The 27,045-nt window shown below is 40.6% G+C and overlaps 2 protein-coding genes across 3 annotated transcripts in view; one reads left to right on the forward strand and one right to left on the reverse strand.

The window, feature by feature from the left end:
• The window catches only part of acadvl (acyl-CoA dehydrogenase very long chain), a 25,603-nt gene extending 10,934 nt beyond the window's left edge, over positions 1 to 14,669 (forward strand). The window contains exons 13-21 of the mRNA XM_037683557.1: positions 46 to 132; positions 485 to 547; positions 5,149 to 5,250; positions 5,942 to 6,039; positions 8,303 to 8,375; positions 10,056 to 10,128; positions 10,213 to 10,285; positions 10,413 to 10,488; positions 14,216 to 14,669. Of these exons, the coding sequence (XP_037539485.1) occupies positions 46 to 132; positions 485 to 547; positions 5,149 to 5,250; positions 5,942 to 6,039; positions 8,303 to 8,375; positions 10,056 to 10,128; positions 10,213 to 10,285; positions 10,413 to 10,488; positions 14,216 to 14,353 (783 nt within the window). The 3' untranslated portion in view covers positions 14,354 to 14,669. The remainder of the gene's footprint in view (positions 1 to 45; positions 133 to 484; positions 548 to 5,148; positions 5,251 to 5,941; positions 6,040 to 8,302; positions 8,376 to 10,055; positions 10,129 to 10,212; positions 10,286 to 10,412; positions 10,489 to 14,215) is intronic.
• Positions 14,670 to 18,840: 4,171 nt separating this feature from the next.
• On the reverse strand, positions 18,841 to 25,195 carry zgc:194312 (uncharacterized protein LOC794943 homolog). 2 transcript variants are annotated; one of them, XM_037683569.1, is made up of 3 exons: positions 24,816 to 25,195; positions 21,611 to 22,156; positions 18,841 to 19,017 (listed from the first exon to the last, which is right to left on the reverse strand). In XM_037683569.1, exons 1-3 carry the CDS (start codon positions 25,190 to 25,192, stop codon positions 18,882 to 18,884), a joined length of 1,059 nt encoding a protein of 352 aa, XP_037539497.1. In that variant the 5' UTR covers positions 25,193 to 25,195; the 3' UTR covers positions 18,841 to 18,881. The 2 variants fall into 2 exon arrangements, 1 of the variants encoding a protein (XP_037539497.1); XR_005187084.1 differs by lacking the exon at positions 21,611 to 22,156 and having other exon boundaries at positions 18,967 to 19,017; positions 24,816 to 24,861.
• Between the last annotated feature and the right edge of the window lie 1,850 nt (positions 25,196 to 27,045).

The raw sequence follows: 27,045 nt of genomic DNA on the forward strand, positions 1-27,045 counted from the left end.
TCCTGCAGTCAATGGCCTACATGTTGTGTTTTTGTCGTCCTGCAGTCGATGGCCTACATGATCAGTGGGAACATGGACAGCGGCGCCACAGAGTTCCAGATAGAAGCAGCCATCAGCAAGATCTTCGCCTCTGTAAGCCAAACGCCTGAGCTGCTGTTGGACATTATCATAATAGTCTGTTGCATGTTTGCACTTCAGCGGCTGCGGTAGCTCGGTGGTCAGTGCCGCAGTCTTGTAATCTTGAGGTTGCGGGTTCGAGCCCAGGTTGCGTCAGGCAGGGCATAAAACAATTGCCCTATCTTTCATGCCTCTCGCTGTGGAGCAGCCGAAAAGAAACGTACTTTTACGTTTGTACTTCAGGAACTTTAGCACCTTTTGGAAAAATTTCTCCTTGTTCTGTTTCAGACACGAGAAGACGTGGTTTTCTCGAGGCTTGCTGCTGATTTTCTGCCAGAGTTCACTTCGTTTGTTGTTTCATTAACAGGAAGCAGCGTGGACTGTGACCGATGAGAGCATTCAGATTATGGGCGGCATGGGCTTCATGAAGGTGAGTGGTCTCGTCCCAGTACTGTAGTCCTTTGTTTATTGCAGGGGTTTGCATTCCTGACCCCCCTGCAATCAGTGAAAAACCGTAAAGTAGAAACATTATATTTATGTTAGTATTTATATATATTTTAAGGCTTTATAAACCCTTCCCACACTCTTGCAAAGTTCTAAACTCTTAAACCTACGTCATTTTAGCAACATATGTACTGTACATTAGCTACGTACTGCAACATTTTATGAGTACTAACCAGTCTTGATCCGTTTCTGTTTGGGTTCTGATCAGCTCTTGAGCACCAAGATGCTTTTAGAGCGAGCTGGACCTCTGGAGAACCAGCACAAAACCACACAATGGTGCCGATTGAGTCCGGGGAAAAAAAGTCTGAAAAAAGTCAGGGTGAGCTCCGGAGAAAACACCGGACCTCGAAAACACCGGACCTCCAAGTGACGCCTCCCCGCTTGAGAGGCCTCATGGTCCAGCAAGCAGCGCTCACATTGACTGATGAGGCTGGAAGTCTGGTTCTGGTCCAATTCCCAGTCAGTTCCATACGGCTCTCTGCATCCACTGAGCGCCGAAGCCACTGAATAAGGACCGAACTTTTTCAGATCAGATCAAAATTTTCCCTCCAGTTCAGCAGAAAGCAACGGCTGGAAGCACTGTTGGCTTCTGGGTAATGTGGTCCTTTTCAGTCGTGATGCAGTGTAGGCTTATTGAGAGAAAACTACAACATGGCGGTGCCCATCCAAAGTATTTTTTTGTTAACTTTTTACTTTATGCCATACCGTCCCAATTACGTAAGTAATATTAAAGTGGACAATCGTGTGTCGTGTACAATCTTTTTTTTTTCTCGTGTACAGTCTTACTTTGAAAAACTGAAAGAATGAGTCCGTAAATGTCGAACCACGAAGTAGCGAGAGGCAGAGTACATCAAAACAGAGTCATTTTTTCTACCAAGCATCAGCAAATAATAAAACCACCTCTCTGCTGTTACTGATCATGTTGCGCTTCTTCAGTGTTTATATTAAACGCTCCAACCAACAGTAAATATCAGCTGAACTAATATTAGGACACAGGCGGATCGGGAAGACGACACTTCCTCTTCAGCTGATGAAACAACGTTGTGTCACAGAGGAGGAATCTTTGGCCACAAAAGTTACCACCAGATACCGGCTGGATTCCCGGCACTCTTGTTTGCTTTCTCTTCTGGAAAACTTCGGGAATCACAAAACTTTCTGGACGTGTTTTAATTACTGTGTCGAAACTCAAACAAGACGGCACAAACGGGACTTTAACCCTTTTACTACGTGAGCTTTTTATTTTAGCCATGTCAAAATACCATTTATTCTTTTTTTTTTTTCAACAACACCATGATATCCTCAGAAACTGTAATTTTAACACATTTTAAAAATTATTTAGTTATTGTCTGAATGTTTATGAAGCATTCACTCCACTGTGATCCGTTTTTCAACACGATTCTCGTCCCACAGTTTTCAAGATATTTCAACAAATCATAAATCAAAGCGTTCAGCTCTTTCAGCACAATCCTGCTATGACTTTTGGTTTTGGTGCAACTTTAGCTTTTCAAAATATTTAGCCTTTTCTGTCACTTTTTTCGCATATAAATGAATTGAGCTGTTTTTCCATCCTTCAAATCTTTAGATCTGTTTACGACCTTTTACTGCTCCCTTCACATTTTGTTCTGCTTCAGCTTCTTTTAGCTTCCTTGTGCTGAAAAAAATAACTTTTTTCAGCTACTTTCAGCTGTTTTTTGCTCCTTTCAGATTCTTTCAGCTAACTACATTTTTGTGCTTCCTCTAACTTCTTTCTGCTCCTTTCAGCTTATTTCTGCAATTTTCAGCTTTTTCTGCTATTTCAGCTACTATTTAACTCTTATGCTAATTTGAGCTTTTTCAGCTAATTCCACATTTTTTTGCCCTCATTTTAACTTGTTCAACCTAATTTAGCAAAAATGTACTTTCTCCATTTCCTTCTGGTAATTTAAGTTTCTTTCTGCCTTTTTATCTACTTTTCAGCTGTTTGTTGCTAATTTCAGCTTTTTTCAGATAATTTCCTCTTTTTGTGCTAATTTCTGCTTCTTTCAGCCTAAGGCTGGACAAACTTTCAAGAAAAAGACAAACAATCTTGAAGCTTCCAACAATTTTCATTCGGGTCATCTGGACAATTTTATTTTATTTTTTATTTTTTATTGTATACCTAGATTATTGAGCATGTACTATTTTAATCTTGCTTGTTCTACATTTTCAGCTAAATTTTTAGGATTTTTTTTGTTAATTTGAGCTGTTTTCAAATAATTTTTTGTGGTAATTTCTGCTACTTTCAGCCTCTTCTTTCTGCTAATTTCAGCTTTTTATGCTCCTTTCAGCTTTTTTCTGCTACTTTCAGCCTTTTCTGCTATTTCAGTTACTATTTAGCTGTTTTATGCTTATTTTAGCTTTTTCAGCTATTTCCACATTTTTTTAACTAAACTCTTTCTGCGTCGTTCTGATAGTTTAAGCTTCTTTCTGCCTTTTCAGCTACTTTTCAACTGTTTGTTTGTAAATTCAGCATTTTTTAGCTAATTTCCTAATTTTCGTGCCAATTTCTGCTTATTGAAAAATTCAGCAAATGTATTCTTTCTGCTTTCTTCTGCTAATTTATGCTTGTTTTATTTAGCTACATTTCAGTATGTTTTTAGCTAATTTCAGCTGTTTTTCAGCAAGTTCTTCTGCAATAAGCAGTCACACTGCATTTTCGCAGGAAATGCAGTTTCTCTAGTTTCTACTTGAGTTGTTCCTTTTTTTTAGCATTTAATCTGCTTCAAAGCCACATCATGATGATCTAGACTTCAGTCAGCCGCTCTGAATTTAATCTTCAGTCGGTGGCGTTAGTTTTTAGAGAAGTCACAAACAGCCGGAGCTCTTTCTGGCGCTACGTGTCTCGGCTGCAACATGCAAGAGTGAAACCAGTTTTTGTGTTCGTGCCTTTTGGTTAAAAACCAAACAAACACAGTCGACAAGAAAAGACCGCCTCGAGCTAGCTGGAGATATGTGGGCGCAGTTTGAAAGAAAAAAAAACCTTAAACCTAATCTTAAAATAAACCAGAAGGTGCAGCTGAATGCAGTGGAAACCCAGACACATATTGACGCCTACAGCACGTGGACTTTAACCATGCACACACCGAAACAACACAAACATGTTACAGTATTCTATTTTCCCCGGCCTCACCAAACACTCAACAGAAAGTACAGTTGCAAGAATTTTAAATGCTTGTTTTGAGGTGACGTTGCTTCTTTTCTGTGCTCACAGTTCATTAAGTGAAATTGCCTAAAATAAGAAGGGGAAAGAAAACTACCGTTAGTTCTGCTCATGTTGTACGTTTTGACTCAGGATTTCACGTCAGCCAGAGAAGTAAAGTAAAAAAAAAAAAAAAAAGTTAATCCCTGTGTACTTTCATTTCTTTGTTACCTTAATTTGTACCGCCTGCTGGTATTTCCATCTTGTCAGAGTTTTTGTCGTTCGACCTCCTCGATGCAGCTCGTTCGTACATAAACTCCTTTAAATCTGAGATTTTCTGCGGCCTCTGCTCCTCCCGTCCACATCCAAACTGACAATTTGTGAAAATTAAGGTTAATGTAATGCTCTCTGAAGTGGAGAAATTTAAAACCGTTCTTTTGTTCATGTGGACGTGAAGTTTGGAGCTTTTCATACATGTTCATCAGGACTAGAGCTGTTATTTCTAACCCAAACCCAGAGCCCGGCCACGCCCGACCAGGATTAGGTCTGCGCCATAATAATGTGCGGGTCGGGTCGATGTCGGGCTTTTGATTGCATCAGCGGACGCGCACGTCTGACGATCCAATTATATGGCAACATGGCCTGACATACCATTGTCAGCAGCACGTGGCCATTTCATCGTGCGCTGACCGGCCTTGGAAGAGGTCAAATAAAGTTCAGTTAAGCTTCAGATGGGACTATACTGTCATGCAGTGATCCATCAAAGCCCAAATGGACGTTCATTCAGCTGCTGCACTCGGCAAACGCACACGACGGACGACCCAAACTGGTGAGATCACAAAATGCCAGAGCAGGGTCCGTGTCTGAATAATGCAGAGTGCAGGCACAAGCAGGGATTTAATGCGCTTTGACAGCCATGAAAGGACAAACACCCCCCCAGCTCCGATTTTTCTGCCTCTTTACTCAGCCGTGCACGTCCGCCGAACGTTAATAACTATATAAGCAGTCCAAGCTTAATTAAGAATGTCGGGGCGTTTTTGGGTTTCGACCTGTAATTACTGTTAATTCGCCAGGTCGGGTGGGGTTCAGAAATGATGGCTGAAGGCTGGGGCCGGGTTGGATTTTTTGGACCTGAATGCAACTCTAATCAGGACTCTATGGTCTAGAAACCAAAATAACAATAAAGCCGTTTTTAGTTGTTTTGTTTCTCTCTGTCAAAGTTTAACAGTGACATGATTTGGACAAAGTCCTGAAAATGGTCCTAATTGAGGTTTTGAGGCCTGGTGGGTCATGATGGAGGGGTCAGAGTGCTCCAGTCTATGATAAAATGCTCCGACAGAAGATGTTGACCCACTGGTTTGGTTTTAAAGGACCCCGGAGTGGAGCGGGTGATGAGAGATCTGAGGATTTTCCGGATCTTCGAGGGAACGAACGACATCTTGAGGCTCTTTGTGGCTCTTAACGGCTTCCAGGTGACAGGAGACTACTTTATTACAACTCATTAAGTAGTTAGACTGTGTGTGTGTGTGTGTGTGTGTGTGTGTGTGTGTGTCCTTGTTTATGCTACTTTGTGAGGCCCATTTTTCCAACTTATACTACATTGTGAGGACCAACTGCTCCTTATGGGGCCCAAAGCCCGGGCCCCATAAGAAGAAGTCCCGTTGGTGGGTTAGGGGCTAGGTTTAGGACTAAGGTGTGAATTGAGGATGTGTTAGGTTTAGGGTTAGGTATGTACTGGTAATGGTTAGGTTATGGATAAAGGTCATGGTTAGGCTATAGAAATGAATGAAAAATGAATGGAAGTCAATGCAAAGGCCCCACAAAGATAGCAAAACAAACCTGTGTGTGTGTGCGTGTGTGAAAACATAAAGTGTATTTCTCTAAACTGTTCTTCCTGTTTTCACAAAATGAGAAGCATCTTGCAGTTTTGAAAGACTACTTCATCATCTTTTACACAAATTCTCTTTTTAGTTCAAGTTCTGAGACTACAGAGCAGGAAGAAGTTTCTTTTCTGCGTGTTTGCCTCTAAATAAAGAGGAGCTGGTTTGTTAGGACCCAACACGTTATTCAGACATGAAGTCAAACTGTTCACTGAAGGTTTGGAAGCGTTTTTTTTAACCCCCACTCACTCAGACATCTGTCGTTTGTCTCCAATCCCTCCAGAACGCTGGGAACCATCTGAAGAGCTTACAGAAGGCCCTGAAGAACCCTATCGGTAATGCCGGACTGCTCGCAGGAGAGGTGACCAAGAGGGCCAAAAGGTTGCGTCTCCTTTTCTGCTCCTCGTCTCATCTCTTTGTGTCCGAGTCAAAGCAGCGGAACAGACAAGTGACCAAATGCAGCAAAATCTTTCAAATCAAGATGCAAGCGTAAAACTTTGCTCAGATGCTACTCTTTAAAAAAAAAAAAAGTTCGTTAGCCACTTGAAATTTTAAGATGGGTTCTATTTTTTTCAAGATGGCCGCCAAACTGCAACATAAAAACGTTGTTTTGTTTTTGTTTTTTTCCAAAATAGCAATTTTTTTTTTTAATGTTTATAAGATTTACTTATTAAAAACACACATTACAACTGCGTTTATTAATTTTACAAACATTAAGCTTGTGCATGTTTTTAATTTAGCAAAATGCTTTTCATTTTTCTACCATAAATCTTTATAAATATTAAGATGCAGACATATCGTTTGAAAATGGAAAAGTTTTGTCGGCCATCTTTAAAAATGGCGGCCTCGTGGAGTTTTTACTTCCATGCAATAATTGGGGGAGAGGTGGCCCAGAGAGTGAGCCTGTGATTGGAAGGTTGCCGGTTCAACACCCCGGACAGACAACATCAAAATACAGTAGGAAAGGTGAAGCGCCCACACCTGCCTCCACCCTCATTTGCTCAACTCTGGGCCCTTGAGCAAGGCCCTTAACCCCCACCATCTGCTCCCCCAGGTGCCCTAGATGGCAGCTCTCTGCTCCACACAGAGGGCTGTGGTAGCTCGGTGGTCTGTGGTTGCATCAGGAAGGACATCCAGCGTAAAAATAATTACCACGTCCTCGTGCAACTTAATTTGTTGTGGCGACCCCTGAAGAAGGGAGCAGCCGCTCGAAAAATATCGGTACAGCTCAGATGCGTCTCCGTCCCCCCCGCCCGTTGACAAAAACATCCCGTTACTTGTTCATACATCATAAATCTCAAGATACTGAAGTACCATTTCAAAATATAGCACTTTTGTCGGCCGTCTTGAGAGATGGCAGCCATTTTGAAGTTTGAGTGGCCAATGTGATCGTCTACAAATATGACCTCACAGCGACTCCTATATTAATTTACCAAAGGATGCCGACGGATCATTTCACTTTTCTGCTCCACTGTAGAGACAAAGTGTGGCAGTCTGAGGATGGCCCCCGGGTCGTGCAAAGAATTTCTTGGCATTATGAAAAAATAGATGTAGTTCACAAATATCCAATATGGGGCCGAGATGGTGTAGAGGCAGGGCAGCCGGCTTGGGACCCGAGAGTCCCAGGTTCGATCCCCAGTCACTGCACATCACGTGGCGTCTCTGGGCAGCACGTCTAATCCCCAAAATGTCCCCCGGGCGCTTTCAATAGCTGCCCACTGCACCACCTGGTGGTGGATGGGTTAAATGCAGAGACTAATTTCGCCATTGTATGGAAACATACAGTGCTGACATTGTGATGACATTATTATTATTATTATTATTATTTGGATATGCCTAATTTTTCCTACTCAAACCTTCCTGCGGTAGATAAAATATTGATTTTTAATCGCAAATTGATCAGATTTCATCTCATTTGTTAAACCTTCGATTCTTTCTTTCCTACAGCCAAGCTGTGGTGGTAAATCTGCATGTTGGGGATTTTTTTTTATACCAGGTTTGTAAATGTTGCAGAAGCAGTCGAGCTTCCTTTAACCAGTCTGAGTCAGACCAGTTTATTACTTTAACCAGTCTGAGTCAGACCAGTTTATTAGCTACAGGCGAACTGTTGGCATCTTAAAGCTAAACGCTGTAAGGAAAAACAAAACTACCGTGTTTTCAGTATTTTTGCATAGAGCTGTTTTGACCATTAAAGTGCATTTATTAAGGAAAGATGAAACTGAGACACACCTTTGCTATAATGTCGAGCAAACAAATAGTTGTTTTTAAATGTTAATCTTGTTAAATTTCTAAGCACTGCAAGAGCGAGTCCTGCCGTGGGCGCTCGCTTCACTCAGCTGGTGCAGGTGGAGGAACGCTGGATAGCTAGCGGCTCCTGCCACGATGGATGGATAGCGCCGCCCAGGCGAAACTGTTTTGACTATTAAATAAACACATAATAAACAGCGTCAGCGGTGATGCGTAATAAATGCAACGTATACGCTGAAGTGACATATGTGGTTTTTTCCTGTACATGATGCTTTTTTTGACTGATGCGACAACACGATACCAAGCTCTTCTGAGTTGGAGCCAATAAATGGTGACGGATGTTGAGGTTTAGTTTCAGCAGTGTGTTTTGAACGCTCTTCTTCTCTTGTTTTTGTAGAAAGGCAGGTTTGAGCACCGGGCTGACGCTGCAGGGAAGTATCCATCCTGAGCTGGCACAGAGCGGCGACCTGGTACGTCTTTGTCTTCTGTCGTCACACTTTAGCTGCTTTAGCACTTCAGCCATTATCAGCTGCACCACAAAAAAGCTGAAGACACAAAACGTTCAGTGTAATTCTAATCTAAAAGTATTTAAGTTTGTGCTCTCCAGCAGTGGAAGTAGTTCAGTGGTCTGGTGAGGCTTTAAAACTTTTAATTAAATACAGATGAAGTCATTAATGTTGTTTTTCTTCCTCCTGACATTAAGAGAAATGTTTGTGCTAATAAGTTTGCACATGTCAATACATTTTCAAGATGTTGTGCTTTTTCATTATAAGACATTTTATTTTTGTTACATGCCCGTCCTAAGTTGGGACATATTATGGTATGGTCCCTCAGGCCGTCCATTTTGTCTTTCTGTGGACATTTATTTATTTTCCAAGCCTTCAGTTCATAACTAACATAAAAATGTCAAAGTGCACATCTGGACACATGGATAGGATGATCCCTATGGATGTCAAGGTCGCGGGGTCAAAGGTCAAGGCCACGGGGGGGCGACATTGGGGGGATCCTCCCCCAGAAAATTTTGTATAAAGTAGATGCCATTTACTGCATCTTGGTGGATTTTAACAGATTGTTAAACATGTATGTTTACCTACATTTGTAAACACTCTGTTTCTGTCAAGCTTCCTACCCCCCTCACTTGATGGTTCAGAGCTCGACACCTCCAGGTGCCTCCTCCGTCTGTTCATTGCTCCTGCCTGGTTAGCTCAGCATTCACCCCCACCATTCTTTTAGGGGTGGGGATTTTTTTTAAGGGTAGAGGCTGAAATACTAATCGAAGAGGCAGCTCGCATGTGATATTAAGAAGTCGTGACTGTTGTGTTTAAAATGAGTGTTTATATAATTATTTTCAGTTTACGTATCCAATATGTTTTATTCATTCAAGGCAGCCATATTTGTTCATAACTTTATTATTAGTAAGCCTGAGAGTTACTGGATCCAAGCAAACAGTTACTGGAATGCACCCTGTCAAAATAAGAGAGTTCCTGGATCCTGTTCCGGCAGGATCCAGCTCAAATTAAGCCCTGGTTAAAACCTTGTCTGTGCTTCAGTTTGACCTCAGACTTAACGAAGAAGTGTCCTTTAGATTGTCCCAGTCTGTCCATCCATAAGACAGTCCACAGTAACATATGTTCAGGATAGAAAAAGTCCTCTGAGTCCTGAGAGGTTAGAGCAGGCCTGTAATGGGAGAGTTGAGGGTTCAATTCCACCTACAGTCACATGTTGACGTGTCCCTGGGCAGGACACTGAACCCCTCATGCCTCTGTGTCCTGTGGGTGTATGAATGTGATCTAAATCACTGATTAATCTCTACAGATTCAGATTAGCTTTGTATAGCTGTAGTAGAGTGCTGTGTGGAGGTAAATGAGGGCACAGATTGTAGTGTAAACAGCTTTGAGTGTCTTGATAATGTAGAAAGGTGTTCTAGAAGTAGAGTCAATTTACCATTTGTCTCTGACTGTGGTTTTGAGATCAGTTGACTGGCGGCTGTACGATGTACCATTAGCTCTACTCTTGTTCTTTGAGGGATTTCCCCCAAAGCAGCGAACAGAGTGAGCGGGTGTCTGACACTTTGACCGGACACTTTCCTTGTTTCAAACCAGATTTTGACATGTCTTGTGTGCTTTTGTTTTTATTTTTCCGTTTCCCAGACGGTTAAAGCCATCGAGCAGTTCGGAGCGGTCACCGAGGAGCTGCTAATCAAACACGGCAAGAAGATCATTGGTACGTTCGTAAAAAACGGTTCCTCGTTTCTCAGCTCAGGCCGTCCGATGGAAGGTTGACTCAACAAACGGTTGACTCTTTCAGACGAGCAGTTCGTGTTGAAGAGGATCGCAGATTGCGCCATCGACCTCTACGCCATGGTGGTCGTCCTGTCGAGGTACGCTAACGTGAGCTCAGGTTTCGGTCTTTGGCTCCCACTCGGGTTCTCTTTTTGTTTCCGTCTGCACGCCGACTCCCACGCAGGCCGAACTGTTCATAGGCTTTGTCTGCTCGCCTGTCTGCAGGGCTTCTCGCTCTCTGAGTCAGGGTCACGACTCGGCTCAGCATGAGAAGATGCTGTGTGACACCTGGTGTGTAGAGGTGAGACCCCCCCACACACACACACACAGATACACACACACACACACATACACACAGATACACACACACACACACAGATACACACACACAGACACTAAACTGAAACTCAACTTGTGTGAATGTTTCTGAAGCTTTCACTCTATTGCGATCCGTTTTTTCTTCTGTACGTTTTTCAGCATCTTTCTCGTTCTGCAGTTTTTGTGCAATTTCAACAAATCATAAATCAAAACGTTCAGCTCGTTCAGGACAATCCTGCTATGACTGTTGGTATTGGCGCAACTTTAGCTTGTTGAAATATTTAGCCTTTTCTGCCATTTTTTTTCTCATTGAAAATGAATTTAGCTCAATTGACATGCTTTTTTCAGCTACTTTCAGCTGTTTTTTCATTTGTTTTTTTGATCCTTTTAGATTTTTTTCTGCTAACTACAACATTTTTGTGCTTTTAACATCTTTCTGCTCATTTTAGCTTGTTATGCTCCTTTCAGCTTACTTATGCACGTTTCATCTTTTTCTGTTATTTCAGCTACTATTTAGTTGTTTTTATGCAAATTATAGCTTTTTCAGGCCAATGCCAATTTTATGCACTCATTTAAACTTTTTTCAGCCCAATTCAACAAAAATGTGCTCTCTCCATTTCCTTCTGGTAGCTTAAGCTTCTTTCTTCTTTTTTAGCTACTGTACTTTTCAACTGTTTATTTTATTTATTTATTTTTGCAAATTTAAGCTTTTTCAGATAATTTCCACTTTTTGTGCTCATTTCTGCTTTTTTAAGCCTAACTGGGCAAACATGTTCTTTCTGCTTTCTTCTGTTAATTTAAGCTTGCTCTACCTTTCAGCTACCTTTTTTAAGCATTTTTCAGCTATTTTTGGCGGCTTTCAGATAAATTCACTATTTTCATGGCAATTTCTTGTACTTTCAAACTAACAAATTTCTTTCTGCTAATTTAAGCTTGTGTTCCTTAATTATGCTAGTTTCAGCTATTTCTGCTATTTCAGCTACTATTTAGCTGTTTATGCTCATTTTAGTATTTTCAGTTAATTGCACATTTTTGGAACTCATTTTAGCCCTTTCTCCTTCCTTTTGTTAGTTTAAGTTTTTTTCTGCCTTTCAGTTACTTTTCAGCCATTTTTTTTTTCCTAATTTCAGCTTTTTTAGCTACTGTCCTAAATTTTCTGCTAATTTCTGAATATTAAAAAAAAAAAATCAGCAAATATGTGTTCTTTCTGCTTTCTTCTGATAATTTAGGCTTGTTCATCCATTTCAGCTACATTTCAGCATGTTTTTTTATATAATTTCAGCTGTTTTTCAGCAAGTTCTTCTACAATAAGCATTCACAATGTAATTTTCACAGGAAATGCAATTTCTGTAGTTACAAAAACAAGTTAAGGGTAAAAAAAATTAAAAAAGTCACCGCCTAACGTTTAGTGCTTGCCTAAAGCGGAAGCTTTCCTTTCGTTGCACTTCCTTCTGCTGCGGGTTATTGCGACACAATTGGACCTTTGGCTTCACTGCATGTTGCTCAAAAGGAGCTCTAAACCTCGAACATTTGAAATCAGTGGTGAGGCGAGAAACATTTTTTCTGCTCTGATCTGTGAAACCGATACGTTTAATCTAAATTTGCTCATCTGAATAATTTTAAAACTTGTGCACCCCCCCCCCCCACACCCCCACCCTCTGTCTGTTTTTGTTGGTTTAACTCTAAACTGTTTAAGAGGGATTTTGCATTGTGTCCTAAGATATTAAAAATAAAACAACTTGAGCGTTTTCTTACTGTAACAGTTTATTTAGTGTATGGGACCCTTGGCCCTGAGAAATGAGGCAACCTTTCATTTGATATCAGGATCCTGTGCACGTTTTGATAAAAGATACAGAAACTATGCAGAGGAGGCTTCCAGACGGCGGCGGCGAGAAAAGTTTTTAAAGTAAAATTTCCAAACTTCTTCCGAATTCCAAAAAAAGTTCAATCTGGTCCTCTGGACATTCAAAAAAACAAAAGCTAAAGTTGCGCCAATACCAACAGTCATAGCAGGATTGTCCTGAAGGAGCTGAACGTTTTTTGGGATTTTTCCACCTGGATTATTGAGCATGCATCAGGATATTCTTCAGAATTCCTTCAGATCAGATCAAGATTTAGTGACTCACACAAGGAAATGAAGAACCCTCGTTAATCTTTAGAAAACTCTCACCCCAAAGCCTTTTTATTGTCTGTTTCTGAAGCATTCACACTATTGGGATCCATTTTTCTTCTGTACATTTTTCTGCATCTTTCTCGTTCCACATTTCAACAAGTCATAAATCAAAATGTTCAGCTCTTTCAGGACAATCCAGCTATGACTTTTGGTTTAGGTGCAACTTTAGCTTTTTGAAATATTTAGCCTTTTCTGCCATTTTTTTCTCATAGAAAATTAATTTAGCTCATTTTACATCCTTCACATCTTTAGATCTGTTTATAACCTTTTTACCTTTCACATTTTGTTCTGCTTCAGCTTCTTTCAGCAAATTTTAACTTTCTTTCAGCTACCAGTACTTTCAGCTACTTTCAGTTGTTTTTCAGCTGTTTTGTGCTCCTGCTAACTACAAAACTTTTGTGCTTCTTTTAACTTCTTTCAGCTAACATCAGTTTATGCTCCTTTCAGTTTATTTATGCAATTTCTAGTTATTCCAGCTACTATTTAGAACTTTTATTCTAATTTTAGCTTTTTTTAGCTAATTCTACAATTTTTGCACTCGATTAAACTTTTTCAGCCCAATTCAGCTAAAATGTGCTCTTTCCACCTTCTTCTTGTACTTTAAAATTCTTTTTGCTTTTTTAAGCTGCTTTGTTGCTAATTTCAACTTTTTTCAGATTATTTCAACTTTTTGTGCTCATTTTTGCTTTTTTCAGCAAACATGTTCTTTCTGCTTTCTTCCACTAATTTTAGCTTTTTCTACCTTTTCAGCTACCATTTTAGCATTTTAAGCTACTTTCAGCTGTTTTCAGATAAATTCAAGGTTCCATGGTAATGTTTGCTACTTTCAACCTAATTAACTTCTCTATGCTAGTTTCAGTTTGTTATGCACCTTTCAGCTTTTTCTGCTTTTTCAATTACTATTTAGCTGTTTTATGCTAATTTCAGCTTTTACAGCTATTTCCACATTTTTTTATAGCTTATTTAAGCTCTTTCTACTTCCTTCTGGTAGTTTAAGATTCTTTCTGCCTTTTCAGCAACTTTTCAGCTATTTTTTTTTTTTTTTGCTAATTTCAGCTTTTGTAGCAAAATTTCTAATTTTGGTGCTAATTTCTGCTAATTTAAACCTAATTCAGGAATTATGTGTTCCTTCTGCTTTCTTCCGCTAATTTAGGGTTGTTCTTCATTTCAGCTACATTTCAGCATATTTTTAGCTAATTTCAGCTGTTTTTCAGCAAGTCCTTCTGCAATAAGCATTCACACTGCATTTTTTAGGAAATGCAATTTCTCTAGTTGTTGTTATTTTTATTTATTTTTTGTTCAGTTGTTAGTGTTGATGATTTACCAAGAGGTCCACGTCTCAAGTGAATGCACTAAAACTCTCCTCTGTCTCAACTTGTCTGATCCAAACTCTATTTTCATGTGCAGCCGCAGCAGAAAGTTTCTGTTTGTGATGTAATGTGGGCGGAGCTTTGGTCCGACTATAACAAGCCCTACATTTTCTTTAGCCTGACCGTCTCTCGTGGTTCGTCCTCTAACTGTCCTCTCCCTCTTTCAGGCCCACGACCGGGTCTTGCGGGACATTAAGCTCCTGCGCTCCAGTCAGTCCAAACAGCTCTTCAGCAACCTGCAAGCCCTGTCTGCTGCTGTGGTGGAGAACGGAGGGGTGGTGTCTCCTCACCCCCTGGGATTTTGAGACCCCGCCCACACACTCATCATGTCGAGGTTTAGTTTGGGAGGGTTCAACATCAGTTGAAATCATGTATGCCAAGTCCGAACAGACTTTATCAACTTGAAAATTGCCTTTTTTTTTGTTTTCAGTCACACGAGTGTCCTTTTGTCAGAAATGTATGATTAGCGTTAGCGGCTAACAATGCAGGACTTTAAAACATTGTTTTTAACGCCTGGATCTCAGTTTGAACCTCGTCGTTTTTATTGTTTTCACATTTGGGGTTTGTCTCATTAACTTATTCGGCTCTCACTCCAGAGCTAGCCAGGATATGAGCTGAAGTCGGGGGGATGTGGGGGGGGGGGGGGGGGACTAAAAGAGTAATCTCAGTACGGTCAGTCGTGCCTCCTGTGTCTGGAACGACAGACCGAATGTCTCTGAACGTATAAATCTTGTAAATGGATCAGTTTCTTTAACGCAAAACAAGACGGTGCGACCTCAGAATTTAATCAAGATAATAAAAAGATTATCTGTACAATTTAAGTTGTGCTCTAAGGTAATCTGAAGGTTGTTGTTAGGGATGCACGATATTATCGGCATGGTATCAGTATTGGCCGACATTAGTGATAAAGTTAAATATCGGACATCGGCCATTCCATCAAAATAACTCACGGATATAAAAGGCACTGTTTTTGTATGACTTGAGTGTTGTCATTGTGTTAGAGAGTAAATGTCATGAATAAATTTGACATTAAACATAATCCAAGTTGAAGCGTTAACATCATTTTCAGCCCTTTTTTGACATCTGCATTTGGTAACAGGCCAAATTAACAAAGACCATGTAGAATAATGTATTTTAATTTCACAGCAGAGAAAGCTGTGTAGTCTCTGTAAGTAGGTCTAGGGGGAAAAAATATCTGTATTGGTATTGGTTATCGGCCAAATAAGTTTTAACATATTGGCATATCGGATATCGACATATAATCCAATATCGTGCATCCCTAGTCGTTATGCACTTTTTTAAAATTTGTACACTTGTCTACACAGGTTTGGGCTGTACTTCACTCTGGTCTGTTTATGTACTTGAATGCCTTCCTGCTCCTTTTTAAAAAAAAAAAATATTTCAAATGTCAAAATCAAACTTGAGCCTCATCTGGTGTTTGGAGCTTCTGGTCCAGGGTGACTTGATTGGTACATCATGTTTCCAGTAAAGATTACAGCCTTAATCAGATATAAACGATGACATCATCTGCATAAATGAAGACGTTAATCTTAATTATAGCACCTTTTAGGTTCATCATCTGTACTTGTAATAAAATGGTTCAGGCTAATGGTATAAATATTGGACTAAATTGAATCCCATTGGGTTGAATATATTTTAAAATGATCTAAACAACTAATTCAGTTGCCGTAGGAAGGCCTGTGTCGGTTTATATCCATGTTTATCTGGTTATTTGCCTCAGCGGGCGTTTGTAAACTTTGTAGATCTCTATGTATTTGCAACGCAGTACTTTAATCATTAAACATACCTCTGTTATTAGTTTTGAGTTCTTTTCTTGCAGTTGTAAAATGTTTTTCCCCTCCCTTTGTTTCTCTGAGTTTTGGAAATCATTTTTTTATCTTGCCTTAAAACTGCCTTCTTATTTTTCTTTTTTTGTGTCTGTGTTCATTACATCCTGTTTCTGCTTTCACTTCTGCTGCCCGACTCTTTCCTTGGCAAACACTTCACTGAAGTGCCAGTAAGTGTTGCGCTGACGGTCGGCGACTTGTGCACGCCGGTTCTGCTGTGCAAAACAAACAAGCATCCCTTCTGGGTGTGAGATATTCAGATGGGATGAGGGCTGTGGTGGAGGCGCCTCTCAAGACATGCGGTGCGAACGTCTAGAAATCCCCAAACCTGGGGCAGAGTGACTAAATCTGCAAACCAAAACTGCAACAACAAAAAAATCTAGCAATGACAATTTGTAGTGTTAAAATTACCAGTTCGCCTGTTTCAATCATTTTTTTAACTCATCGTTTGCTGTGGTTTGAGAAAATTTATGCTTAAAATTCTGTAAATAAAATCTTACATTGGCTAGTTGTGTATTACTGTAGTTTGTAACTAACTATGAAACTCAATACTTGAAACAACTTTTACATTGCCACATTTACCCACAGCTTTTAAGATGCATCGAATTTATTCTAGACAAAAATCTTCCAAAGAGTGAGGATTAGTATTTTTCAAGTAACATATATCGCCCACTGCTTTTCCTGTTCACATATGTTGAGAAATGACGAAGTTCCTGTCATTATCTGTAAAACTGATGGTTTAGACATGCTTGTGTGTATTATGGTCAATGAGCAACCATTTTGAATTGGGTTGACTCCAATAATAAGTTTTCGGTAAATGTTGAATCACTTCTATGGATTACTTTCTGAAAGTTATTAAAATCTGTCCAGTTGTTCATGACGGGGCTTAATTTGAGCTGGTTCCTGCTGGAACAGGATTCGGAACTCCTATTTTGACAGGGTGCGTTCCAATAACAACTTGTATCGGGTAACTTTCACTAATAATAAAGTTGTGAACAAATATGACTGCCTTGAACGAATTAAACTTATATTAGATATGTAAACTGGAAATAATTACATAAACACTAATTTTAAACATAACCACTTACAAGCATACAAGTTGCCCCTTCAAGTAGCATTTCCGCATGTACCCTTAAAAAAATCTCAAGTGTGGTGAAGGTGAGTACCGAGCTAACCAGACAGTTGTACGTGGGCAGGAGCCCACGGGAAGTTGCCATGAATAGACGGAGGAGTTGCCTGGAGGTTTCACATGTGGCGTCGGACAATGAGCAGGGACGGTGTCAAGCTCTGCAACATCAAGTGAGGGGGGTGGGATGCTTGACAGAAGCAGAGTGTTTACAAATGTAGGTAAACATACACGTTTAACAACCTGTTAAATTACGCCAAAATGCAGATCACATCTACTTTGTTCAAAATTTTCTGGAAGAGGACCCGCCCCCTGCGGCCTGCCTGCTATTTGCGTTCCGACGTCGATCGGTTTACAAATTAAGTCCTGGTTCATGAGATTTATTTGCGAATGTGAGAAATGCGCGAGACTTTTTTTGAGAAGCAGTCATATTTTATAATGTTTATGTTTTCAATTATTAATGTTTTAAGAACTTTTGGTTAATACAATATTCATGCTTATTTAAGTTTAAGTAACTCCTTATTGAACATTATTCAGCATGTTAGCTTAACGTTGCAAGTAGCTAACAAAAGTGTAGAGATAACTAAAAAATATTTGTTAAACATAGTTGAGTTTTTTAAATGTGTAAAATAATTAAAACAAGGAAAAGAAGTTCATAAAAACTAAACATCCAGTCTGCTTTGGATATGCCGTTTTCCCGCCGTTTTTATGCTCAACATCAATCTTCTTTGGATATGTGGTTTTCCCGCCTTTTTTAAGCTAATAGTTTCCTTGCAGTAGGGCAGTTCACGGTGTTAGCTCTACAAATAACTAAATACAGATACAAAATTAAATAATTATTTTAGTTTTTAGCATCAGCACCAACTAGTTGTACAAACTGCTAAAATTATAACTATACAAACTCGCCATCAAAATGTCTGTGGTAAATCCCAAGATTAAACCCATTAGACCAGGCGTAATTTTTCCACCCCGTCCGTCCTCTTTACCTGCTCTCCTTTCCAGCTCACAGGAAGTTGACGCCTGTCTCCCCTCCTGTCTTTGTGTGAGAAACGAGGACAACCTGGACGTGTCCATTGAAAGTCTTCAGGCCTGATATGAATTAATTTACAAAATACAATGTTTAAAAAAATCTAGGAAAATATATTGAATCCCAATTTATTTATTTATTATTTACCACCTTTTTAAAAGTTTAGGACACGTTATTTTCTCGAAAAACAGTATTAAAACACTATAATGTTATTCTCATAATTGCATTTTGCATTACTGCTTTTTTATGTGCTGCAAATGTACAAATGATTTATTTAATTAAATATGAGCTTATTTGAACATTTTGAAAACAAAACAAAGAAAAAGATCCATTTTGGACATAAACGAAAATACATAAAACATATTTTACTAAAACAAACAGTCCAAACTTGGGTTGTATAAATTAATGTTCTGTAAAGAACGTCACCTGTTCCTATTCACACTTGTTTCCAGAGCTGACTTCCTGCAGGGATCCAACAGCCAACTGGTTCCATATAGACTGAATTTCAAACTTCTCGCTATCGGAGGATCTGGACCTTTCAAGTCCTTTTATTGTATCCATCGTACGAATGGTCTGAATAATGGTGTAAACCATCGAATCAGCAATGGGAGAACCGTTTCCTCTGAGCAGGCTGACCGGTAATCCTCAGGTGCACTCAACCAGACAGGAGAAAGAGGCCAAAGTACAGAGACGAAGCACCTACGGTAAATAAATTACCTCTTTTCAATGTTCCTTTCAATGGGTATTTTCTCCCCGATGTTGACATAAAACCAGTAGCATGTGTCAAAGTTTTCCCGTCACACTTAAGGTCCAGTGATCAATCAGTTTTCCCATCAAGCTTTGTCCGTAATTCCCTGGGATGAGTTTTGGTCATGTGAGAAACCATTGACTGACAACGGTCCAGTTTCCTTATCGTCTTCGTGCGGGGGTTCGAACGAGATGGTTGTCTGAACAGTCAACGTTCGCTCCCTGAGAAAGAAAGAAAAAAGGACAATGACCTCAATTGCCTCTTAAATTGTGTTTGTTGAAAGTACACGAAAGTGTTAAAGCAGTCATTGCAAGATTCTACTTAAGTCGTAACGTTAACTTGTTTAGTCATTCATCTTTGAATCACTCATTATTCTCTAGAGATTTTCTAATTTGATAACTTGGGATAAATGAAGATGTCAGGTTTATAAAACACGATGTTAAACCCAATGTTTCCCATCTCAGTCCTCAACTTGTCTCAGTTTGACCTTCTAATTTAAGCTCTGCCGCTCAGATCCTGACGAACTGGTTGCCATGAGTCTTTATTTAAACAGTTCCTGTGACTTCTCGTTGTTTACAGTAACCGCTGATACTTGGGGTGAACTTTTTCCACTGAACACCCTTTTCCAAAAAATGTCAAGTGGTTCTTTAAACAGGAAGAAGAAAGGTTGGGGGTCTTTGTGAAGATAAAATAAAACGAGAGGAACACTGTACTGTCAATTACAGCAATGGCTTAGACGAGCAAAGACCGTGTCATAACTTTGACCTTCATTTGTGACCTTGACATTGGAGCTGGGTTGTGAAAAGTGTACGGGATACGTCGTCTGGTGAGGATACATATGTGTAAGAAGTTTTATTAAATCATCATGAGCAGATCAGAAGTTATGGGCGGGGCAAGAGAAAGTTTATGAACAGACTGACAGAGACTGGCTTAATACAATACAACTTTATTTATAAAGCACTTTAAAAACAACACTGCTGGCCAAAGCGCTTAATGTTCTCCTTTCAACGGGAGTATAAATATCGATCAAAATATCAAGTTGTGCCTAAATTCTTGATACGTTGCTTCCAATAATCAAGACTTTCCCGTCATTTTTACCATAATTTAGATTATTACATATTCAGGCGAAGGTCTTTTTGTCAGCCTTTTTACTCATTTTGTCTCTGCAGCTTGTCACAAAGACACAATTTGTTAAAAAGTTTTAGTTGAATCTATGAAAAAGTACCAAAGAAAATACAGTTTAATACATAAAATAGTATTTCCTCTCAAACCCAAGCTAGTCGAGGTAAATAAGCGCCTGTCTTGAGTCTGGTTCTGCTGGAGTTTCCTTCCTGTTAAAAGGGGTCTTTTTTGTAAACAATAGTTACGGCTAGGCCTGTCATGATAACACATTTTGCTGGGCGATTAATTGTCTCAGAAATTATTGTGATAAACGATAATATTGTTTGAAATTTAACAATAATTAAGAATTATTGACAAATTTAGAAGAAATGTTGGTTAATTTGTTTTGAGTGTAGTACCTTTGTTTGACCACTGGATGGCAGTATGAGATAGTTTGAACCGAATGATGGATAGTGAGGGAGCGAGCAGCGTGCCTCTTTAAGAAAAATGGGATGGAGGCCCCTTGACGTGACAATGGCTGTCATTCCTGTTTTTCGGTTCTCAAAATGGTGGATGCTCGGTGTGGTTTGAGCTCTTTAGCATAGCATTTTTCACACAAAGCTTTTAATAAAAAATCAGTACACAAGTTCTCAGCTTCTTTTTACAGAGAAAAACTTTCTACACAAATACACAAAGGCACGGGTTTCAATCATGAATTTTGGAGCTTTGACAAGATGGAGGTTTTTCCCCCCCCCCCCCGAGGTCGACCTGTTAGCTTAGCTCGTAGCTTAGCTTCTCAGCTTAGCTGCTTTAAACAATCCCAAAAAAAAAAACACGATTCTGGATGGTTAAAATGGATTTTAAAGAGAAAGGGAGGGTCAGTGAAGAGCACCAGAGCTGAGCTTTTTGTCATCCAGTGTCTTCAGTAGAAAGAGAGAGACACGAAGAAACGATAAAGCCGATAAATGAAACTTAGGTAGATAATTTTCATTAATCATGCGATTAATTGATTTATTGTTTATCACAAGAGGCCTAGTTACAGCTAAATATACTACTGGAATTTTTTTTAATTTGATTTCCACAAATCATCTTCAAGCACCCACTGGTGTTTGATGGTCCACAGCGAGGTCCCGACCCTAACTCTACAATCTGTGCCTCACTTACCCGTTCATACAGCTCTCTACTAGATCTATATAAAGAATAATCAGTGCTTTATCACATTCATACACCGATCGGACACACATCGGAATGAGGGGTTCAGTGTCTTGCCCAGGGACACTTTGGCATGTGACTGCTGGTGGAATTGAACCACCAACTCTTGTATTGGAGGATGACTGCTCTAACCACTCAGCCATGGCCGACAAACAAACTCCCAACACTTTGGGAACCACAGCAGACAATCATCTGTAGGATGATGCAACACTCAGGTCTTGTGGCAGGTCTGTGCTAGATGTTTTTTTTATTTACTTGTACTAGATTGTAGATAAGTTTTTAGGTCTGACACCTTTTTTTTTAACCTCCACTTCCTTCCTTTTCTAGACACAAACTCCTACAACAATAAACTGCCATAGACAAAGGCTGGAAAGAAATACTCAAACTGAAAGTTAAAAGGGTTTAACACATTTTTTAAAATCAAACTTGGTTTCGTGTTAAGTTCCTTCATGGCTTCATGAGGAGACTAATTATAAATGTGGAAACGTCAGTGGGACATACCTTCCATCTGGTTGTGTGTGTGGCCAGCTGGCTCTTACTGTCCACCCGAGGACAGTCTTTAAGTACCGGGAGCAGCAGGGGAACCTGCGATTCAGCTGCTCCAGAAGTTCTTCTTTGCGCAAGCCGTAGACAACCGGCGCGATGCACTGCGCCACGCTGAAGAAGGCGAAGATGACCACAGCTGCCAGCTCTTTGGTCTCTTGCTGAATAAAGTCCTTTTTTCTCAGAATCGTGAGCATGAAGTTCACAAAGTTGGGCAGGAGGTAAACGGCCAGCTGGGTTCCGTGCAGGGCGATGGTCCTGCACCCGGCCCGGTTGCGCCGGTTGAGAACCCCGAGCCTCCGGCTCTCCTGCAGAATCCTCACGTAGCTGTAGAGGATGAGCAGCGTGCACACGCCGATGAAGAGCACCTTCTGCAGCTCGCCTCTCTTCAGCTGGGCCCGGTCACATTCCTCGTGGTCCTCGGGGTCTGGCTTGACGAGCAGGCTGAGAGGGATGACCAGGGCCAGCAGCCAGGTGACCACCCCCAGCACCCAGGGCCAGTACCTGAGAAACGATCAGGGTCAGTGTGAGGCTCCAAATAAAGTGTTAACTGCTTGAACACACCAAGTTGTATTTTAGGAAGCTGGTTAAAAAATATCAGAGATTTAAATCCATATTAAATTAAACTAGCTTAGGAACGCACACCTCATGGGTGCCAACAAAGATGTGAGTGGTCTGTTGTAGCGCTTGCTGTGTGCATTAGGGATTAGGGGCCAAGATGGGGTTGAGGCAGCGCAGCCGACCCAGGACCCAGAAGTCCCAGGTTCAATCTTCAGTCATTCCCACATGTCATGGTGTCCCTGAGCAAGACACCCAATCCCCAATCACTCCCCAGGCGCCTACATAGCTGCCCACTGCTCCACCTGGGTGTATCCCATGTGCGATGGGTTAAATGCAGAGAACTAATTTCACCACTGTATGGGAACATACTGTTTAGTCCCTCCTTGGCCCCTTTACCCTGCTCAGTCCAGCTCCGTGTTCTTTTCCACAGGGACTTCTTCGTGGAACTGGACTGTTTTTCCAGTACCTACTTCTCTGCGGTTCCGCTGAGGCCAAGCAGGAGCCTAAACCGTGATGTCAGCGCACTGTTGATTACTGATTGGTCAGGGGGTGGAGTCACTGGTCAGAGGGCGGGGTTTCACAAACTTCCACTGCAGCCCTATCCGCCATTTTCTTTTTAACCCGCCATGAGAAACAACTCGAATCTGGAGGAGCATAGTTTGGAGTATTTTGAAGGTATAGACAAACAATAATGTCACAACCGTGGTCAAATGCTGAAGTTCAGGCCTTTTGTGTTTGCTGGCCGACGAAAAAGTTCAAAGCAAGCTAGATGGAGCGACATGTAGCGAGAAGGTTTTTAAAGAGGTGTTGGTGCGTTGATAATAATGGTTCACCCACTAAAGGGGCACTAATGGGCACTGTGGAATCAGAAAATGAAGCGATCCGACCTGTACCGGCCCAAGGGCCAATAAGGGCCAATAAGGGTCGAACCGAGCAGGACCTATGGAAATGAGGCATACAGTATGTCTCAGGTATAAAACTATAAGCTACTACCAAGCCAAACTTGATCTCAAACTCTGTAAAAATGACTGAGATATTATCATTTTGCGCTAGATGTGGTATGTGAAGGTCACTTAGCTGTGGCGGACATCTTGAATCAGGTTAGTCGCTTTACTCTCCATGTTTGTATTTGTAAATGTGTCTCACGGCTATTTTATAAAACATTTCAGTCCGGGACTGAGACGCCTTCTTGTTGGGACTACTGAACGGGATGATGCGAATTTAAATTTAAGAAGAAATGTTGGTTAATTTTTGTGTGTAGTACCTTTTTTGACCCCCAGATGGCAGTATAAAACTGTTTGAACCGAAGGATGGACAGGGAGGGAGCGAGCAATGTCTCTTTAAGAAAAATGGGAGGGAGGCCCCTTGACGTGACATGGGCTCTCTCTTTCCTTTTTTCGGTTTCAAAATGGCGGACGCTCGGTGTGGTTTGAGCTTTTTAGCATAGCATTTGTCACACAAATCTTTTGATTAAAAAAAAATCAGTAAACAAGTTCTCAGCTTATTTTTGCAAAGAAAAACAACTTTTTAGACGAAGGCACGGGTTTCAACCGTGAATTTTGGAGCTTTGACATGGAGGTTTTTTCCCAGAGGTCGACCTGTTTTATTGTTTATTGCGACAGGCCTATTAACCACATGCAGGGTCAAATGAATTCATTTTGTTTTGTATTTGACACAAGGCAGACGTCTGATACACATTTAACGCACTGAGCTCCACCTCAACCCAGCTGAGTTCTGCTCCATGCCTCTTTTGGTTCTGCACTGCCCGTTTAATTTCCGATCGCTCTCGTATGTGCGGGAAGTGGCGAGCTAACCCGTGATTTATGAACGACGAGAAGGACTTGTCTGTGCGGCCATTTTGCAGAATGAAAAGTTTTGTGTCAACTCCAGACAGTCGAGGCAGAACTCAGTTCTGCTGAAGGTTCCTGTTAAAAGGGTCTTTCCTTTCCACAGTCGCCAACATGCTGCTCAGGATGAGAAGTTGCAACAAAGTAGAAATTTTACGCAATCTACTGACTTCATTAGATAACTTTTACTAATTCTCTTTTTTTAAGGCGCTATATAAACAAACTGCACTGAAAAGTTTAGATTTTGAATAAAAAAAATTAAAAAAACATTTTAAAGCTTTAAGTGCTGGTGAAGATTCTCAGTCATCCAGGACATGGTGAGTTCAAAAAACGTTCAATACAAAAACAACTGGACTTCATTTGTAACAGAAGACGTTTCGCTCCTCATCCGAGGAGCTTTCTCAATTCAAAGAGCAGTGAGGGATTCAGGTTATAAAGATGACTGAGATAAAACACACACATATGTAGATTAGCAATTCACACCTAAACACCTTAACAGTAAGAGTCTTTTGTTCCTCTGATTCACAGACGAGGCCCCTCTGTTCCCATCAGGTGTGAAAACTGGCTGGGAATCTGTCTTAAAGTTGCATTATATGTTTTAGAAAGTGGAAATCTGAGGCCTCCTCCACTGTTAAGAGACGGCTTTTCTCTTTTTACATAAATTGCTTGGGGGTGAAGGAAGCTTTAAGTATAAAAAAAATATTAAAAAAATAACTGCTGCACTAGTTTGGGCACAGATTGGTTCGGATGATTACCCGGCCGTGCAGATGGAGCTGTAGCGCAGCGGGTGGCACACGGCGCAGAATCGATCCAACGCCATGGCGGTGAGCGTCAGCAGGATGTTGGCCGCGCTGCTGATCAGCACCGTGATCATGGTCATGCACGCGGTGTGGCCCGGCCGCGCGCTCAGGTGGATCTGGTAGTAGAAGACGCTGCTCATGCCCAGGTAGACCAGGGCCGACACCAGCAGGTGGAAGACCAGCACGAAGCGCGCGTGCCCGCGCAGCCGCTCCTCCCGCACGATGGTCCAGTTGATGATGAGGTTGAAGAAGAGCAGCACCGAGAAGGACACGGTGGACACGTAGAAGCGCACGCACGTGTACTCCTCACTTTCCGTGGTGTTTAAAGACATCCTGGGCTTGGACCTGGGTTCTGATGAGGGCTGCTGCTGCTGCTGCTGCTGATGATGATGATGGGAGAGTGGAGCAGCTCGACACATGATCCTCTCTGTTTGCTGTCAGGCTGCAGACTGACTCACGCACGCTGCTTCCTCTGTCTCTCACTCACGTTTCCTCACATACACAGGAAGTACCAGACCAGAACCATTAAGTCCCGCTCTCACCTGCACACTCCTGTGCAGTGGCGATTTTAGCTTCTTTTTTGTGGGGGCTCATGCTCAGGCACCCCTACGTTTTAACTCAGCACCCCTGAAAATTTAACTTAATAAACCATCATTAAAATTTAAAGAAACTCATCTAAAAAAGTTAAATCTGGTCCTCCGGACGTTCAAAAAACAAAACAAAGCAAAACAACAAAAAAATGTATATATATTTAAAAGACTGAGCTGCATACAGCACCTCAGATTGAGGAAGTCTTTCGGATGAAAGACGAAACGTTTCTACATTTTTTTGTTGTTTGGCTTTGTTTTGTTTTTTGAATGTCCAGAGGACCAGATTTAACTTTTTTAGATTTTTCTACCTGGATTATTGAGCATTCATCAGGATATTAAAGAAACTCAGTTCTCAAACTAAAATATGGAACATATTTGAAATAAATATAAATGATGACAGTTTTAAACATGCCAGTAAATGTTTTTTTTTTTGCATGAGTCGGAGTCTTGACGCCCCCTGTCCATCAATGTCAGCAATTGACCAATCAGCGATCACAATTTGTCCTGAAGCAAACGCCCCTTACCTGCAGCCCGGTTTTCCTCTAACAACCTTGTTGGAGTTTTGCACTATGAAGCTTTGCATTCAGAGGAATTTCATGAAGAATCATCAGGAAAAAATTAGGGATTCACGATATTGGATTTTTGGCCGATATGTTAAAACTTATTTGGCCGATAACTGATACCGATATTTTATATACGTTCCTTCGTAGAACATATTCCTCTTATTTAGGCTTATTTTCTACAAAAATTGTGCAACAGCTGTAAGAGCTGCTGACATATATTCAATAACAGCCATATGCATAGCACTTGTCGTGGTGTTCAAACAGCTTCAGGAGTCACCTTATTAATAAAATATTTATTGGACACAAATTAACAAGTATTCAGAGTTCATGAAACAGACATTTTCAGTATGCATACTGGAGCAATTCACCAACAGACCTGATCAGAAGAGTTCATCAGAGAAGTGCTGCTGTCCTTTCTCTGTAGACGTGTTTTATTACCGATTTGAACACTTCTGCCCTTTGATTGGTCTAACCTGAAGTTGTCATGGTAACAGTCTTCTCTGCTCAGGGACATCCTGACCCTCCACATTCCTTGAGATAAGATATTTTATGGCCTGCAGGAATTCGGTTTAGTTTTAGCTGTTTTCAGTTTAACCTAATTATACTTTAAGGATACCAATTAGTTCTGATCTAAAGTTAGTTTCTTTCTAGGGAATAATTAATAACTATCAAATTATGATTGTCAGGTTACTTGCTACCTTTCTCTGCTGTCTACTAATTTTATTTAGTCAAACTATCTTAAGTCTACTTTATAGAGTGTAGAGTGTTTGGAATTAAAGAATGTCTTACCTGTCCTAGAGTCTGTTGTGATTCGCTTGTACTTATACCCAAATGTAAGTTTCTAACATTGTGAACACGATTAATTCTAACTAAAGTGAGATTATATAAGTAAGATAATTGATTAACATTCTGATTAAGCTTAAATGATTGTACGGTTAGTCTAAACCTCAATAATGACACCCAGACACCTCATTTTAATACATGGCATTTCAAACTTGATTAAAATAATACTGAAGGATAAAACCTGAAATC

This window comes from Nematolebias whitei, chromosome 1, assembly GCF_014905685.2.
Source record: "Nematolebias whitei isolate Nwh7 chromosome 1, NemWhi1, whole genome shotgun sequence".
NCBI classification, from domain to species: Eukaryota; Metazoa; Chordata; class Actinopteri; order Cyprinodontiformes; family Rivulidae; genus Nematolebias; species Nematolebias whitei.